The sequence below is a fragment of the Conger conger genome, chromosome 5 (assembly GCF_963514075.1).
Source record: "Conger conger chromosome 5, fConCon1.1, whole genome shotgun sequence".
NCBI lineage: Eukaryota > Metazoa > Chordata > Actinopteri > Anguilliformes > Congridae > Conger > Conger conger.
Window position 1 is genome coordinate 8,434,198 of NC_083764.1, and position 18,625 is coordinate 8,452,822.

Here is an 18,625-nt window from a genome sequence, read left to right on the forward strand (position 1 = left end):
CCAGATGTTCCGGCAAGAAGATGGAGTGCTGAAGACATTGGCCGTTCTTCGACACTCCCGAAATTTGTGCGACATAAACACGAGTTCTGCATCTACCCAACTGTGGAAGAAGATACGTAAGGTCAGTCTGTTTTGTGCGCTCAGTAAACCTACACCACAAGATCGTGATATCTTATGGGCTTCGACTTCCCCCCCCCCCCCCCGTTACGTTTCAGGTGCTGCAGAACTGAATTTCTACTTCCGTCATTCACATGTTAAACAATATCTCGGTAGTTATCAGGTAGCTTTATGCACGCAACGACGAGCAGTCACCCACACACAAGGAAAGCAAAAGGGGGTTGCGCTATTGAAAGGGGTTGATAATTTTTGACCCAAAGCTGTCGTGCGCTCTTCCAGTTTTGGTTCGCTGGCCGCTGCAGGTGGCTGGGAAATAGTTTTACAGACAGTCAGAAATCCTACAGGAGTCTTTCTCCTTAAAAAGATTTGCATATCTGGTAACATTAAAATGCGGTTTTTTTAGCCATCAAAGCGACGCGGTCTAATTAGCTCCCCGGAGTGAAAGGTAACTTGGCTGCAGGTTTCTTGTTTCAGTTGAACTCGGCTGGTATAGCCGGGCCACGGTGCTCGCCGAAGCATCTGCATATCTGGGATACACGCAAAATCGAGCCCGCAGTCCAGCTGCAAGCGGGGAGACGCGCTGTGCAGGTAATAAAGCGCCAGACAGAAAATAAATGACTATCTATAACGGCATAAAGGTAAAGACGTTAACGTTACGTTTCCTGCTTTTGAATAGTCACTTCAGGTTTCATTATTAGTAGTAAAAGGGCGGACCTCGAAAACACCCTCTGCATTGCAAATCATGCACGAGTCGTTTATCTTGGAGAAATGAACTGACTCGCTGCTGGCTGGCTGGCTGGCTAGCTAGCTAGCATGGATCATTTCACCGTGTTCCCAAATCAATTTTATTTTGACTGTCGCATCGTTCATGAAACGTGCATGCTTGTTGACTTACATTTGCTAGCGAGCGAGCTAACCGCAGCCAATTGGTGTTAGCTGCTTGAAAACCCGAATTTGTAACACTGCATTCATTTTACACCAGCACAACTTTGTACTTTGGTGCTTTCTAAAATGTCTGCAGTTCGCTCTTTGAAACGTCGCCAGCTCAGTAAATTCAGATTTTACCATATATGTTCGATTTAGAAAAATGAAAACCAACACAATTATAAAGTTGTTATTTGGGATTATTTGGCTGTACGCGATGTGCAGTCTGCAACTTTATCCCGCCAATTAGCTATTTAATTGATAATAATTGCCCGAACGCCTGCTACATAGCTATAAAACAAGTCAGCTGGCTACCTTATGTCAATAAACCAGTTGACAAATCTAAGGATTTTGATTTATGATATCAGAAATGTTTGCATCTTTAACGAATGCGTGCCCCACCTTTATTACCGTCCATATGCTTCAGAGGATTAAGCATCCGTTTATTTGGTCGCATTTTTGTGTGTGTAATTGTTAATGTATTTAAGCTTTGAGGCTGTTTTTTTTATACAAAGATATATACTGTACATTTGCTAGCCTTTTGTATTGAATGTGGGGTGGAATTTCATGCATGGACTTAATGTTCAGTTACACTCTTCTGGGTGGGCTTATGAACAGCAGGTAGCCTGTTCCTTTGCATATTTAGTTTTATGAACCCATTTAACTGTAAATAACGGTATAGTTCATATTTAGTGCCCGTAGGAACGAGACAGAAATTAATGTTATGATAGCTTGGCCTGTGCTTACTTGTAATTGTGCTTGGTTTTAAAAAACGCCTCATACGTTTAGGCCTGCGCATTTCAATTAGCAGCCCGTAAAACATTGGCATACTGAATTATATTGTCGAAATTCAGAACATAGCCTAGTTTGTACGTTAATGTTTGTTTGCCTCATGCATTAGTAAATGCGCATGAACTAATCTTGAATCATTATTACCAGTTAATAATTGCTTGTTTGCTCACTTAATGCACTTATTGTCTGCTCGTGCTAAATATTGTCTAAATAAGTGGATCATTGTAAGCTATTGATTGTATCGTGTTATTAGATTCAATAATTTAAATAGTTTATTTTATCTGTTAGAAAAGAGAGAGGAGCCTTTGTGACTTTCAAAGGTTGTACATTTTTCCCTTTTGATATTTATCTTTTGAATGTCTTACTCTGTTCTAGACATGCACATGTGTATTTTGTCCCAGAAAGATTTGCTGAACACTGTAAACAGTTATTGAACTATTTTGGACACTGTTTCTCCCTCTCAACAACTAGGACATTTGTAATGCATTTCGTGGCATTATAACAGTGAAATTTGCGGTGATCAGTTTTGTGGTCGGAATTGGGTGATGGAAGGGTGGTCTGTGTTGAAAAACGGCTTTCCTCCTCAGACTCCCAAATATTGAACCTATTTGAATGGAAGGCCGCCACCATGGGAAGACTCCTGTGATCTTCTGAGCGAACGGCACAAAGGTATTTATGGGAACACCCCGAGGCTAAGTGCCAAGATGAATCAGTGGATATTTGTAACAATTATTATTAGCCTGACAGATTTCTGGAGATTTTTCAGCTCCTCTGAAAGGGTTAGGGAACCAATCCCCCATTCATGGCTCTGAGGGAGCTTTAAAAAGGAGCACTCCAGCTAACGGGATCTGTGCCGGGTAAATCCCATAAACCATCCTTGGACGTAATGAAAGCATCAATGAAGGTCTGTTTAATGTCTGGTGGAGGATATAGGCCCATTTTTAAAAGCTGGGGAGAGAAACCTTGTCTACTTGCCTTACTGAAATTGAATGGATTGTGGAGTGTTTTTTTTTTTTTTTACCCTACACAGTTTAGAATGTTGATAATCAGCCTGAAATAGATGGAATATTTCTAGCAGTTGGGATAGATTTGATAGCTGTGTTTTGTATGATGACTTTTGTATATTGAATTGTGCAAGTCCTTGGCATTAATTAAAAAAATATTTTGAAATCTGCATATATTTTCCCTTTGATTTTAAGACCTGGCCACATTTGGGTCTTAGTTATGTGTGTGTGTGTGTGTGTGTGTGTTGTGTAAAGGTTGGATAGGGCCCTTTTGTGTAGTTGTAGTGTGTTTTAAAGGTAGATTGGGAGGGTTTTAAACTGTCACAATTTTCTCTGTCCTTCTCTGTGTGTGGTATAGTACTGCTTTGTTAATGGTTCTTGGTTCCTTCTTGTTATGTGCAAATTCCAGAGACCGAACACTTCAAAAATAATTGGCTAATGTTGATTGCTGACATCTGTTTAGCTGTGTTATACCATGGCTGGCCAAATGCCCCCCCCCCCCCCCAAAACTTTAACAGGGCTACTTGGCTTGAAGGAGGCTTTGATTCAAAAAGAAAATGACCCGATTCTCACAACAGCTTTGCAGACTACGGTTTTTAAACAACAGTATTTACCGCATCCGACGTCTAGGCTAATGGAAGGCTAATGGGCACTTTTCCTGATGACAAGCGTCAACCGTTCAGGCGTTTAATATTAGCTTATTTTAAAATCGATGCTCCACTGAGCATGCTCACACTTGGCACAGGGCAGTTAATGACGTGATTGCAGGTTCAGGCCCATCTCTGTAATTGATTGGGAAATGTATGGGTTGACCTTGAGTTAGGATAGATTCTGAAGGCCACAGTGCGGTCATTGATTATTATTAATAGATATCAGGTGATAGCCTATCCCTCACTGGCTAGCTGAAGGCTTTCTGGCTAGCTCAAGGCTCTCTATGTTTCAAACGGTGGTTTTCTGGCCTGATCTGGCATATTCTGAAATCCACAACTTTGGACTGTACGTCTGATTATTTTTGGCGAACTCCAAATATGGATTGGACAAGAAATATTCCGTATGTACTGTTGTGTTAATAATTTAGCAAAGAAAATTCTGAAGCCTCAGAATAAATGAGACCGTTTTTAGCCATACCGTTGGTGGGGGCGTGCTGTGCTTGATGAAGTTAGGAGATTGCCTTTTTCATGGAAACAGCAGGCCTCGTTCGGTGCTGTTGCCATCAACGCAGGCTCTCGCCTTGTTGTTAAAGAAACGGCTATTCGTCATGTCGCTGCAGCTACCTGTGTAAGTGTGTCGACACGCTTTCTTCCTCTGGTGGTCTTCCTCGCCGGGTTCGGTCACTTCCTCACTCTTTCCCTCTCCTGTTGTTTTTCACCAACCGGTTTTCCAGCCACTGAGGCTGGAAATCTGTCTTCCTGCGGCCCCCCCGGGGTGTCCGCGTGTGATTAGTGAATTCTAAACGAGTCCGCCCAACGTCGCCCATCAGTCAGAACTCAAACATTTATTTAGAGCCGAAACCTTTATTTAGAGCCACTCTAAATAATCACTCAAAATATTAATGAAAATGCTACAGTTCTCCTAGTTAATTTGAGTGCACAGCAATTCTTTTTTTAAAGAAATGCAGCTGGTTCAGTGGTCAAGCTCAAATCCGAGATCTTTAAATGTATTTTTGCTTGTTATGGTGGTCTACTCTGTTAAATATTTCTTTGTTTCATTTATTGTTTTAGAGTGCAAGAAAAAACATTGTAGGAAACGCTACAATTAACTCCAATTTGAAACGTATAAAATCTTTCAGCACTAAGCATCCAGTGAGGGGGAAAATGCTAAACATGATTAAGGCAACCGATATTTGTTTTAATCATGAGCGCGAAATTTGCAACGGTGGATGCAAGATAAGTGTTCGATAAGTGGTTGAATGGAAATCTTGTGACTTGCTAATCAACTTTTGCTGCTTCTCCTGTTCCGCACCATTTTAAGTACTCTCGTTAAGTACGTTCTCGCCGAGCGGACGTTGTTCTGCGCCCTGTTCTGTCCCACCGTTTCCTCCAAACCGACGCTCTCGTGTGCCGTTCTCCGTTGCAGACATGAAGAAATAGCCCACTGGAGGATGACGCCTCTTCAATGAAGACTGTTGCCACCAGGTTTCACAAACACTTTCTGCTGTAACAGTCCCCAAAAGTGACACAGAAGGTATGTACCCTTTCAACTCTACACCCCAGCGCCCCCCCCCCCCCCCCAGAAAACCAAAAGAAATGTGCTCATGTCCTCTATTTATTTCCTCCTGCTGAATAAGTAGCTTTAGAACCATGTGTCCCTATTCTGCTCAGTCTCCTAAATCTCAGGCAGGGCTGTGGGGTTGTGTGTGTGTGTGGGGGTGGGGGTGGGGGGGTGGGGGGGGCGCACCACTCTGGGAGGGCCACCAGCTTGTCCTGCATGTCTAATTGCCTCAGCCTTGGGGGGCCACTTCCCATTTGCGCTTTAACAATGACATCCTACAGTGAAAGGGAAGCCAAAATAATAATACCCCCCCCCCCCCCCCCCCCACACACTCCCTCCTCCTCTAACCCACTCCCCTCCTCCTCCCCGCCGCCTCCCCTGCTCGTGACAAGATGGCAAGTGACAGTGTTTTAAAGAGTATCTGGATAAATGATGACCTCGCGCCCTTCGGCTGCCTGAAGTCAAAGGCTAGCCGTGTTTAAGCTCGGGGCGTTTCGACCCCGGTTTCATTCATCTCCGAAAAAGGCATAAAAACGGCAGACGACAGCCTTGTCATTAAAACAGAAACGGCGGTGTGTTTTTGCCGTCATAATAATTTGGAGTCTGTATACGCGCGCGCGTGTTTGCCTGCGCGCGGTACTACCTCGCGTCAATTTTCCGTTGATGATTATAATAAAAGCTTTATGTACGGAGCATGAAAATGTTTTTCGTGGCTTTGTGAAATTGCGCTCTCCCGGTTATTGTTTTGCGCTGAATTTAATTTTCCAGGCACTGAAATTGTAAATGAGATTTTCATGATGTGTGTTTTAATGCCCCGGAGGCTGCTGCTTGCCCTCGTTGTTATTTCCTCGTATCAGAAAAACACGGTTCCTGCACCTTACAACGCTCTCCACCACAACAATCATCTGAACGGGACAGCGTGGTGCTTTTAGCGCTCGCTTTCGTTCTTGTTCTGTCTTTTATTGGGTCCTTGCTGTGTCCTTTTATTTATATTTCACGTTTATTTTTGTGCAGCTGTGTTTTCTGGTGCCGGTTAGGTTGTTGTACTTGTCTTTCCATTATTTTACTTTCATCATGGTTGCACGATTGAGTTTTTCGCTGTATGTTTTCTTAACTGACATTTTTGATGTCTTAAATGATTAATCCTGATTAGTCATGATATTGTCATCATTCTGTGGTGATGTCGTATCTACATTATGTATTTTTTTTGTGTAATTATTAACAAAATCCTTTGGGTCTAACTAATAATGAAGAAAATTATAATTATAATATATTTTAAATCAGAGGAATTATTGTTAATAATGTCAGTTTAACTGTTTAAGATGGAATGTTTCTGTCACGGTTTCGTGTTGAGCTCATGAGCGTAATGACAGCCAATGGGGGTAAAGATTAAAGGACATGTGCCCCGGCCCTTAGTTTACACACATGACATCACCGTGCTCTAAATATGGCTTGCCCGCAAATGAAGATGAGGCCTGACAGGGCCCTGGGAAATAAAATAAAATAAATGAAAATGCCTGACCGCAGGAAGCCGTCAGCGGATGAAACGCACTGTGCAGAGAAACAAAAACACCGCAGCGCTGTCACCGCGGCAACAACAAGGCCGAACAGGAAGTGGGTGTACTCCCCTACCTGGGGGAACGAGGGGTGTCCGCTTCGGAATAAATAAAGACGGGCTGTCAGCCCGGCACAAAGGGAGGCGACGGGCGGGTAACGGTGATCCCTCTCGCTGGGCTGTTCTGTGCGTCTCGCAGAGCTGGAAGCTGTCCCACGAAAACCCCGCACACCTTCCAAAAGAAACAACAACGGAGGCCCCGGGGATGTTCCGGGGTTTTACAGAGACGGGGGCCAGGAGTGCAGCCTGATCGCACTGAGGCGGGGGGGGGAAGTCGGTGTCAGATTCCGGGGTGCTGAGGGGGGTACCCCCCGACCCTTGGACAGGGATCGTATGTTGGGCCCCGGTTGAGAAAATGGCTTCTTAGTTCAAGTAGGTTTACATGAGAGCAGTTGGGAACAAAATTAGGCAATGCAGACGTATCATCAACCCCAGAAAAGACTATAGACTGACTATAGTTAGACTATAGACTGTTAGTAAGTATAACCTTCTCCGACACCTGGACATAAATATGAAGTAATGTATGTGTGCTGTACTAGTGAAAGTGAGCATACATTCACTGATTTCTAGTGATTATTGATGTTCTATTGCGTTTATACGCTGTACCTATAGGGCTGGTTACCCGGAAATAGATTTGGCCTAGTCTGAGACTAAAATGGTTGAGCCTCTGTATGGGAAAAGTACACATTTTAAATATCCAGCTACATAACTGGAGATGTAAACTTTGTGTAAAACAAAAGTCACCGTGGGCACGGAGTCTGCCCTCCATACAGTGGAAGAAATGAAACGCCCTCAGGGCCTCTGTGCCCTCGAACGAGTGCCGGCCGGCGCTTCAACTCGGCTGATTAGTCATGAATCACTTCGAGCGAAGAGGTGACTGTCAGGACCGAACGGACGTTGCCCCCGCTCCCCCGTCTCCCGTAATGAGAATCGGCAAAATGGCCGACTCAACCTGAACTTTGACCTCAAATGACTTAGGCTTTGTTTGTTTTTTTTTGTGCGGGGAGCGCTTCTAATTTGCATAACAGTTTTATAATCTTCCAGCCATTGGAATTTCTTTTCCCCCCCAAAATCCTGGTTTTTACGTTGGGCTTCTCAGCTCCAGTAGCCCAAAATAAAAAATACAATAAAAAATAATAATAAAGTAGTAAAAAAAACCTGAATTTTCTCTTTGTTTCTATTCTCATTGCAGTAGAATTCAAGATAAAAAATGAAAATGACATTTGAGTCTGATGCGGAGGTAATGGAATGCGTGTCTGGACCCCCCTCCGGGGCGGAGAGAAATCTTATTTTAGATTCAAAATGGAGGCCCGCCTTCGATGCTGGTGATTGTGACACTAATGGATCGCCGTGAGTGACGCGGCGGTTGTGTCCGTGTCGTGCGTTCCGTTCGGTCCCTCCGCGGCGTACTGCAGTGCAGTGTGGGGTTGTAGTCATTAGATTAAAGTGGAGCGCTGGTCAAATCAATAATTTCTAATTACGGACACGTGGAAAGCGGTGCCTTCGGGCCGGAAAAGCTCGGTGCGCGCGGAGATCCGGCGCGCGTTAAGCAGAAGTACGGGAATGCGACGGATCGTAGGCGTGGAGTTGGAAATTAAGCATTTTCTGCGCTACACGGCAAGTCATTATGACGCTATTACAGCAGCGGGGACACGTGGGTATTTTTGATTTCAAAAGAAAAAGATCTAAACGATGCGGTGAAATGTTGAACATGAATGAAATATGACCACCGTTCTAGAAGTTGCAGAAGTGTGAAAATAAGATGCAGTGACTGCCTGTAAAGGTTTGATGAAGAGTTTGGTGTCACTATAGTATCAGTGTGGTGTAGCAAAGTATGAACAGTGAATGTTTTGTTTTCGCAAGAGTTGTGCACACGGGTCATGGTAGCCCCTGTTGCAATGCTGAAACACCCTGTTATTTTTGGCTGGATTTGGATCACATCCTCATCCGTAATTTCCCTAATATCTCTGGCTCATGCTCGGGCACCCCTGCGTTAAGGGTTAAGCCTTTCTCTCAGGTCGGAAGTGCTGTCGGGGGAAGACCGGCGAAAATGGCTGATGTCCTCTCCAACTACGAGTCGTTAAAAATGGAAAGCGGAAAGCGTTCTTCGTTTTATCGCCGATTTCAGGCAGGAAGGCCGCACGCGTTCAGGAAGGCAGGCGGGCTTTCAGGAAGTGATTTATGGCAGACGTGTTGTTAAATTCATAACCCGCGGGCCCTGGGCTGGCTTGCATGTTTTATGAATGTGGAATTTGTCCTCTTGGCCTCTGGATCGCTGCGCGTTTCAAACCCCCAAAGCTCATCCTGGGAATTTCATTATTCCTGCAGCAGGTTTTTATGATTATTATTATTTTATTCTATTTTTTATTTTTTATTTTTATTTTTCACTTTTCAACAAACTTCTTAATCGTTGCTGATATAATTTTTGTATAATATGATGTATAATAATTGAATGTGGTGGGTGGGTATGTGCATGGATATTTCGGTGATTCCATTATTCCATTATTGGCATTTGGCAGACGCTCTTATCCAGAGCGACGTACAGTTGACTAAGCAGGAGACAATCCTCCCCTGGAGCAATGCAGGGTTAAGGGCCTTGCTCAAGGGCCCAACGGCTGTGCGGATCTTATTGTGGGGGATTGAACCACCGACCTTGCGTGTCCCAGTCATTTACCTTAACCACTACGCTACAGGCCGCCCCCATGATTAAGAGATATGTTAATTCCCATCATTAGTCGTGTATTTCCCCTTGCCTGAGTGTTGTGATGTCATTAATGATGGACTTTGGGCTCCGTGGGCCGTGGTAGGGACATCACTGCTCTTTGAAAACTTTTTTTGGGCGTTTCTGGATAATAATAATAATAAAAAGGCTGAAAATCATGGTTCAGAACCAATCCAAACTAATTTTAATCACTGCAAATCTGTGAATGTAAAGAATGAATCATAGTTTTAAGGGTTCCTCCCTTTGATTTGTGTTTTTTTTAAATGCTGAGTTAATCACATATTCCATGTTTTCTCAGCTGTGTCCCCTGCATATAGACAGTGACACATTGTTTTAGTGTGAATGTGGATGGGTCAGGGGTTTCTGCCTCCCCACCAAGGCAGCCTTCTCACCGTAGCGTGTTCTCTCTGTCCCCGTGTTCCGTCCCCGTGTTCCGTCCCCGTGTTCCGTCCCCCTGTTCCGTCCCCGTGTTCCGTCCCCGTGTTCCGTCCCCGTGTTCCGTCCCCCTGTTCCGTCCCCGTGTTCCCTGTGTTCTCTCCGTCCCCCTGTTCCCCCCCTTCCCTGTGTTCTCTCCGTCCCCCCTGTGTTCCGTCCCCCCTGTGTTCCGTCCCCGTGTCCGCAGTGTAATGCTGTGCTCCGAGCGTGCCGTGCAGTGGGAATGAGACTTCGGGGCAGGGATCTTGAAGACTCTCCCGTATCCTGGATACCCAACATCCTCGGCGTGCAGAGCGTCAGGCTGCGGCTGAGGCTGGATCGCCGTGACAACAAGGGCAGAGGCTGTTGGCAGCTGGTTGACCTGGGCAGTGGGAGCGAACAGAGCTGCCGCAAGCTCCGTGAACGGGATCGAGACAGGACGCCCCCCGCTCTGTCACAGAGTAAGAGCGCTGGCCTGTTTACCTCTTCACGTGTGTACCGTCTGGCTGCTGTGTTACCTGTGTGTCTGTGTCTGTGTCTGTGTCTGTGTCTGTGTCTGTGTCTGTGTCTGTGTGTCTCAGTCTCAGTCTCAGTCTCAGTCTCAGTCTCAGTCTCTGTCTCTGTCTCTGTCTCTGTCTGTTTGTGTGTTCTGGAAACTTGTTTTAAATATGCCACTGTTTCAGCGACTAAAATCTGCTCATTAACAAACGTTGAGGAGCAATTGCGATGCCATTGTTTACTCTGCATATTGTTTGATCGATCGATGTTGTGCGCTAACGATGGACGTTGCATGTAGCCTGATTTACGCTTTCTCCCGCGATGTGATTGATGTCCACCATCACTCATCCGTGCACATACACGTGATCTAGGCCTACTGCACCGGTGGGATTGTACACGTTCGGTCTCTGGGCCACCGCATGTTGTGTTTCTGATTTAATGGAAGTGCGGCGTTTGATACAGTAAGTACGGGGTTTGAAATAAGATTGTAATGGCAGTTATGGACTACCGATCGGGGGACCGGTCGGGTATTGACGGCTGTACTGTGGCAGGTTGGATCCAGTGACCTCAGTCGGCAGAGCTGATGTCAAGGCTTTGGTTGTGTTGTGCGATAAGCTCCTGTGTCGGCGATCGATCTGTGTTTTGTCAATACCCCCCCCTCCCACTCTGCATGGGGAACCTATCAGTCAATCCTGTCATGTCCTCTACCGAATTTATTTTGTAATTTTCAGAGAGTAGTAAATTTATAATAAGCGATTTAGTCAGGGCGCCAAATCTGACCATTCCAAAAGGAGAACTACTACAAACTACAAAAGCATACAAATATTTTTCAGCATGTTAAGACATCCCTTCTCGTGTGGTAGGGGCTGTTATTGCTACGATTGATTTCATATTCTTCAGTTTATGTCAATATTGGGAATATTAAGTTATTCTGATATTCGATAGTACCCTCACAAATGGGTTGGCAAAAAGCTGACACAGCACTCAAATGCAACAGAAGCTTTCGGTAGACCATGTTCTGCCCTGCTAGTATCCCGATGGCATGGTCTTGTGATGTCGACGTTTATTGGAATGAAATATGATAAACCAGGAATCCCCACTACTTCTTTGTCAAAGGTACACAAAATAGTGTTGCTCTTTGATGCAGCTGTTGCACAGGTATTTTATACTTTATGTGTTGACTGCCTTCTACATGTTGTTCATAATTGTACTCAGGGAAACATCTTGCGCTCAATCACCTTGGCCTCCTTTGCGTCACAGATGACTTGTTCCTATTCGACATTGTATTTGGACTGTGGTGTGTCGTGTTTGAGTGTGGTTTCGATGACTATGCGTTAAATGACTAAACGGGCCCCTGCTGATGGGGGGGAATCGTCAGTGAACACAGGACTATTCATAAGCGAGCGTACAGTACAGGAATGCGTGTGCACACAGCAGTCTTGTGTCTGAGAGGCTGTTAAAAGCCTCGACTGAGATCTCCGGTCTCCTCCTTATTGTCCGTTAATGGAAACTGATTTACATAATCCTCAGGAGTGCTATTGATGGTGCTCGGTCTCTAACGGTTATTGCTGATATTTGCCGGTAACAAACCAGTGAAAACCTGTGTTTTGTACGTACCTGAAGTTTGATGTTGAAGGATTCATTGAAACTTTCAACGATGCGTTTCATTTCTTACTGCAAAAATGCACATATTTAATTTATCTTTGATGCATATAAATAATAATTTGCATTGTTATGAAAAACAATTTCAAACACAGTGTATATGGCATAATAAAGACCTTATTTCCAAGACCGCTTTAGCCATTTTAATGCGTAGCTGCACTGATGTGGAAACCGTCATTAGGAGAGATTTCACAAAAACTCCTTATGCAGAAAAATTACGCCGTGATTGATTGATTAAGATTTTAATTAGAGCTCCGTTAGGCAGCTATGGTCTTTTGAGAAGGACTGTGATAATTCTACACCCTACATTCTACATTCTACATGCTACATGCTACATGCTCAAGATGTGGCGTTATTTTCCAGACCTTTCTTGCTCCTCTCTCAGACAGTTATAGAGCGATCAAATATGTGTACATATGTTGTGCTTGTGCTTACATGAGTGCAATTAGTTGATAATCTTGCGCCATTTTTATCCTGCTTTGAGAGCTGAATGTGTTAATTTAACAGGACTGCAGGGAAGTAGATGATATAATGAAATTGTAAACAGCTCGGTAGGAGGAAGTGAAGGTGTGTAGCTGTTACGTTTTTTAGCACTCGATTTCCACACCTGGTCGTGTGGGGGTTTGTTGCTGTGTTGGGTTCTCGTTCTGTTGCCATGGTGACGTTACCTTTTCTGTAAATATCCACTCATTGTTTGTAATATCACGCTGATAATATTGTTCCATTTTTCCTCAATGTGGTGCCTCGCAAGATTGAAGAAATGACGCTATTGTGACTATCAGTGGATATGGATTGACTGGCAAATTAATTATTTGATAGCTTGTCACCCAAGACTTAGAAATTTGCACATTCTCAGTCTTTGGAACTAAAAATAAATATATATATATCATTATAGAACAGTATTAATGATAAATGCCATGGAGATGTGTCCATTTAGTTATCAATTTTAGCCACAGTGTAGCTAAAACGTAAGATTTTTAAGGTTATATGTAAAACCTTTAGAACATTGGCATATTTGGCTAGCTCAATGTCATAGGTGTATTTTAAATTAAATATTTTATTTTTCGATTTAACATTTTTTCCAGTTTAGAAAATTTCCCCATGGTACTTCCCCCCCCCCCCCCCCCCCTTCTCTTTGGTGTAGTCTCTCTCTTTCTCCCTGTTTTTCAGACTGGATCAGAGGGCTCTTACGTTCCCTAGTGTTTTTATTATTTCATAAGGATGTAATATTTAATACTTGCATGTAATCCCGTTTTCTCAAGTTATTTTAACAAGAGGCTTGTTTGATGATGAAGCTGTACGTGATAAAAATAAAATCATTTTTTTCTGTTCTGAATAATTCTTTAAGAAACGTGTGGTGTTGTCTTCTGATTCTACTATTAGGCTCGCTCTATGATTTATATTTGGATGTATCGGGGTGCGGAAAGAAAAAATCTACGGTTCAGTTTTAGACAGCACCAGCCAGTCACGTGGCCAGGCAGTTGTGATGTACTTTTCGACAAGGCACACAGGGTCAGTCTGACAAGCAAACGCTATCAATGGCTTTCATTGTAAAAGGATGAACTCCTTCAAGGTTTTTTGTGTGACATTGTGACATCATTCTAACCATTACGGGTCTATTTTTAACTTTGAGCTTTGAACCATTTTAATGGTCGGAGCATTTGCACACATGGAGTTTGTACAGGTGCGTGAGCAGAGATGCTCAGAATGTGTGTGTGTGTGTGTGTGTGTGTGTGCACATATTGTGTGTGTTTGTCTGTATGCTTTGTGAATGCGAGCATGTCTGTCTGTCTGTGTGTGTGTGTGTGTGTGTGTGTGTGTGTGTGTGTTTTTATGCTTTGTGAATGCGAGCCTGTGTATGTGTGTGTCTGTATGCTGTGTGTGTATGTGTGTGTGCATATTGTGTGTGTTTGTAGGCTGCTTGTGTCTGTGTGCGTGCCTGCGTGCGTTCGTGCGTGTGTTTGGCTGGCAAGTTGCCAGGGTGGTGCACATGGGTAGTCTCCACTCCCCTCCAGAATGAACATAATGTGGGTTGGGTTCCTGCGACAGCCCGTTCCGACGTGACGGGGAGAAACGACAAAACAATCCATATCCATCCCTCTTCCACTCCTCCTTCCACGCTTTAACGTTATGAGGACCGGCGTGATTGAGTACCCTCTCACAGTTTACCTTTGCCTTATTACAGCCATCCAGCCGTCACGCTCACCCTTCCCTGCGTTTTTATGAGTGCGCTGGCTTGGGAGGCCGTACGCTGTGTTTTTTGGCAAAAATTCCTGGCTCTAAATTTCGAGCACATTTGTCGTGGATCCATACCAGTTGAAACAGCTGGTTGGAACCCCCCCCCCCCCTCGCCCCTCCCCACCCCTCCATCCTCTTCAGCCAGATTGCGGGCTGTAAGAGAGGGATTGATTGCTCAAAACCGTCTTGCTCTCTGCTCACAATCAGGGAGAGCTAGAAATGGAACCGAACGAAGCAACGCTAGAGGAGTTTTTTACTGGGCTCTGCTCTCAACCCCCCGCCCCCCTCCTGCCCCCCCCCCCCCCCCACTCCCTGATTAAGCCCTGGACTCTGGGGGAGTAGTGAGGGACGCGACCCGTTGTGGCACGAACGCCTCGCCTCCCCGGCGGAGATTTGGGCTCAGGTGCCGGACATCGTGCTGTTGTTGTGGCCCCTTCTCTCCGAGAGAGAGCACGCCCAGCTGCCTGTTACTACAGGACCCCTCCCCCCCCCCCCGACTGTGTGATTGTACAGCGGGGGGGTCCAGTGTTGCATTACTTTACATTACAGGCATTTAGGAGACGCTCTTATCCAGAGCGACGTTCAATGAAGTGCAAATCAAACCCAGGGACATGTACGTTCTGGACCCCAGAGGAAAGTACAGTTCTGAGTCCTAGAGTGATCACATGGATACAAATTGAACTCTTGAAGAGTACATCAAGCTAGCATTCCACGGTTGGCAGCTAGAGTACCCCGAGGACTACAATACAGTGTTGTCCAACATGGGCCGATGTAAGGCCGGGTTCTTGTTTTAGTCAGGCCAGTCCTACGACGCCTGATTCAGCTAATTAACTAATTACGGTCTTTAGTCAAGAGCTTGGTAAGTAGAGTCCGGTGTCTTGGTGCTGGGCTGAAACAAAAACCTGGCACCGGCCCTTTTCAGATTGGATGGGCCACCCCTGTTACACAGTACGGGGGTCCAGCGAGGGCTGATCCGTTTCAGGATTTTGTGCCAACTTCTGTTCTTAGTTATTTCAGTGGCTCAGTTTATTTTCTTGAGCTAGCATTTTTTATTATTATTTTTTTTAACAAAAGTGTATTTTGAAGTATTTTCCAAGTTGCAGCCTGCCTGGATTCTTGTTTGAAAGCATTGTACCGTGGTCTGACGCAGGAGATGCTAATATAATCCAGGCAAGTGCACTTCCACAGTATTTGGTGCAGGGGGGCAGCCTGTAGCGTCATGGTTAAGGTACATGACTGGGACCCGCAAGGTCGGTGGTTCGATCCCCGGTCTAGCCACAATAAGATCCACACAGCCAATGGGCCCTTGGGCCCAATGCATTGAATTAACCCTGCATTGCTCCAGGGGAGAATTGTCTCCTGCTTAGTCTAATCAACTGTACGTCGCTCTGGATAAGAGCGTCTGCCAAATGCCATTACTGTAATGTAATGCTCACTTTATTAAATACAGTACCAGGGAGCATCAGCAGCAGTGTGCAGAGTGGCTGTTACTTTCTGCACTGATGTGGGAGCCAGCCAGGCTCGGTGTGTGTGCAGCTGTGTGGTAAATTAAGCAAGGCGGTTGGGCTAGAGCACAAAGCGACACACACACACGCACGCACACACACACACACACACACAGCAGCCCCCCAGGACCCCAGTCCCTGCTAAACTCATGCTATTCCGCATCTGTTTCCACAAGCCAGCCCCATTAATGTTGGATGTCTCCGATCCTCCGAAGAGTCAGGAGTAAAATTAGCAATAATGATATTAATTTAGTTTCCCCCGTGCCCCCCCCTCCCCCCCCCACATCCACTCCCCGCTCCAACTGGCAACTTACAATCACAAAAGCCCCAAACGTCCACAAGTTTAGACTGGAGAGTGTTAGTCTGCGGTGTAGTTTATTCAACATGGCAGAAAGTCCTGATAAACTGCGTGGAGATGGAGGCTAGCCTACCTTTTGGGGTGAAATGGTATAATGCTTTTTTTTACGGTCTTCCATGATGGTAAATAATAAAATGGTAATGGCAGTCACACGGTATACTATAAACAGCAGGGCTCAGTTTCCCCACAGACTTAGTTTCCCCACACTTTTATCGCTGCTGCGAATTCTCCCGCACTCGAAATTTCAGCTCACTCCACGCGGAGGTACTGTATTTGAAAGCTGTATATCTGCTAGCAGAGAAGCCGTTCTGCGATGGCTCCCACTGGACTGAGAGAGGATGTTGCCGTCTCCGACAAATTATTCCGCCGAGTGCAAGGCGTCTGTTAGTCCGCGTGGTTTATTTGGCTTTAAGAATAAACACGGCGGTTGTGGTGTCAAATGAGGCCCCTCTCCCTCACTTGGCAGGGCAGTAAAGAAGGTCACAGCCTAGCTAACCGCCATCGTGAGCAACGTCTCAAGTCACGGCGCAAACGGGTGATCTGGTGCACTGCGAAAAAGATGGTCTTTTAGTCTTGTGGTAAGTCTAAAGACTTAAGACTTAATTGGACAAAAGACTTAAAGGCTTTTTTCCCCCCCAAGTAGAAAATATGAGCTTGTTTTAAGTTACCGTTTGCTTGTCATGTGAATTTTTTCTTAACCCATGTCTTGAAACAAGTCAAACTGTTTTACCTCACTGGCAAAAACTGTGAAGGAAATAACAAAGTCTTAATTTAAGACTAAAATACTTGTTGAGATCGACTTGGTTTTTTTGGTTTTTGCAGTGTGTACTCGCCAACTTAGAGCTGGGACCCGCTACACTGTCACCATCACAAACTATTCACAGCCTCAAAGGATCAACTTGAGAGAAAAGAAATCGCAGGGAACACCGTGAAGGGGGCTGTCGGTCGTGTGAAAATGCTAATTGCGCCGGATGCTTGTTGATGTTCATAAGCAGCGCGCTGGGAGGTGTGTAAGTGCTGAGGTTGGATGTATTCGGTCATCCATCGTTAGGCTAAACTTGCGGATGCATCGGCCATTCACTGAGCTAATTGCTCAAGGGGGCGGCCTGTAGCGTAGTGGTTAAGGTAAATGACTGGGACACGCAAGGTCCGTGGTCCTAATCCCGGTGTAGCCACAATAAGATCCGCACCGCCGTTGGGCTGTTAGGCCCTTGAGCAAGGCCCTTAACCCTGCATAGCTCCAGGGGAAGGTTGTCTCCTGCTTAGTCTAATCAACTGTATGTCGCTCTGGATAAGAGCATCTGCAAAAAGCCAATAATGTAATGTAATGTAAGCTATTGCTTACAGTAGGATATATAGGATAGGTAGAAAAGAAGTTGGATAACTCTAATGGTACTATTTGTTTTTACAGATAGGCTGTCACTTTTACATTAAGATCAAGATCATTAAATCCCATTGTTTATTACCGCAATGTTGAGATTTGATGCAGTGAGTGCATTAACTGAAATTTAAACCATTTCAGGTTTAAATTACAAGTTAACTTCCCATTCAAACTTGACGTGTTCATTTCAGGTTACCTGATTTGCTTAGATTACTTTATTCGCTGAGGTTTCCTTCTGGGCTGTACAGTATGTGACACATAATGGCGGAGAACAACTGCTGAAAAACATTGACTTTGTACATTTTTGCTATAGCAACTAATATTTCTACTTTTCTGGCCACTTGAAACAGAAAGACAAGGTGACCTAAGGATTTATGTTTCATATTCCATACTATCTGTGATGCGCAGTGAGTGATTGCGTCCCTGCAAGAACTTTCTCTGGCGTGTAATGACTAGGTCCTATTTGAGCTGATTTTGATTTAGCGAGCATTTTAATTAGAGAGCATTTAAATTATTTCTAGAAGGTGATTTGGCAGCGTTAACAGTCCACATAATAAGAGCGATTTTTAACCACCCTTTGATTCGGAGATGATTTGAGGACGTAGACGGACCTCGGGCTTGGCCGTTGGGAATTGGCGACGGTATCTCTAATGAGCAGGTTCCCCAGAGGCGCTGGGTGATTGACGGTTAGTCTGAGCCGGAGCCGTAGCTACACAAACACGGGTCGTAAAGAATGTTTCGCGGGCTGCCTGCGCTCTGTGCGGCGGACTTCCGCGTTCGTGAAGTGCGTTCCCCGCGTGGTCTCGAAGCGGACATGAAAGACGGAAAGGTGAAGGGGGGGGCGCTCAGACACGTTGAACACATTTGCTTCGACGTCGCGCCTGGGAGCAGAGGAGAAGAAATACTGCCGCGGCTGAATAAATAATTTTCTTGAACGAGGCCGTAATTCACTTGACGGGAAGCCTGTCAGTGCGTGGCGGCGGTAATGCCTAACAGATCCGCCGACACCAGGCTTCAGACCGCCTGCTCTTAAACATTATTTTTTTATGTTAAAAAACAAAACAAAACAAAAACAAAAACGCACTGGCAACGACAGGGAATTCTCAGCAGGTGTGATTTGATATCGTGAAGAAATTAATTTACTTGGAGAGGAGTAGGGGTGGGAGAGAGAGAGAGAGAGAGAG

The 18,625-nt window shown here is 45.0% G+C and overlaps 1 protein-coding gene across 5 annotated transcripts in view; it reads left to right on the plus strand.

Annotated features, from left to right (window-relative positions):
• The window catches only part of scml4 (Scm polycomb group protein like 4), a 50,804-nt gene continuing 32,179 nt past the window's right edge, over positions 1 to 18,625 (plus strand). For 2 of the 5 annotated variants that reach the window (XM_061243309.1, XM_061243313.1), the window contains exons 1-4: positions 267 to 705; positions 2,421 to 2,502; positions 4,914 to 5,021; positions 10,008 to 10,260. In XM_061243309.1, the coding sequence (XP_061099293.1) occupies positions 10,044 to 10,260 (217 nt within the window). In that variant the 5' untranslated portion in view covers positions 267 to 705; positions 2,421 to 2,502; positions 4,914 to 5,021; positions 10,008 to 10,043. Of the gene's footprint in view, positions 122 to 266; positions 706 to 2,420; positions 2,503 to 4,913; positions 5,022 to 10,007; positions 10,261 to 18,625 lie in introns of those variants that run through there. The other 3 variants (XM_061243311.1, XM_061243315.1, XM_061243310.1) reach the window with 3 other exon arrangements.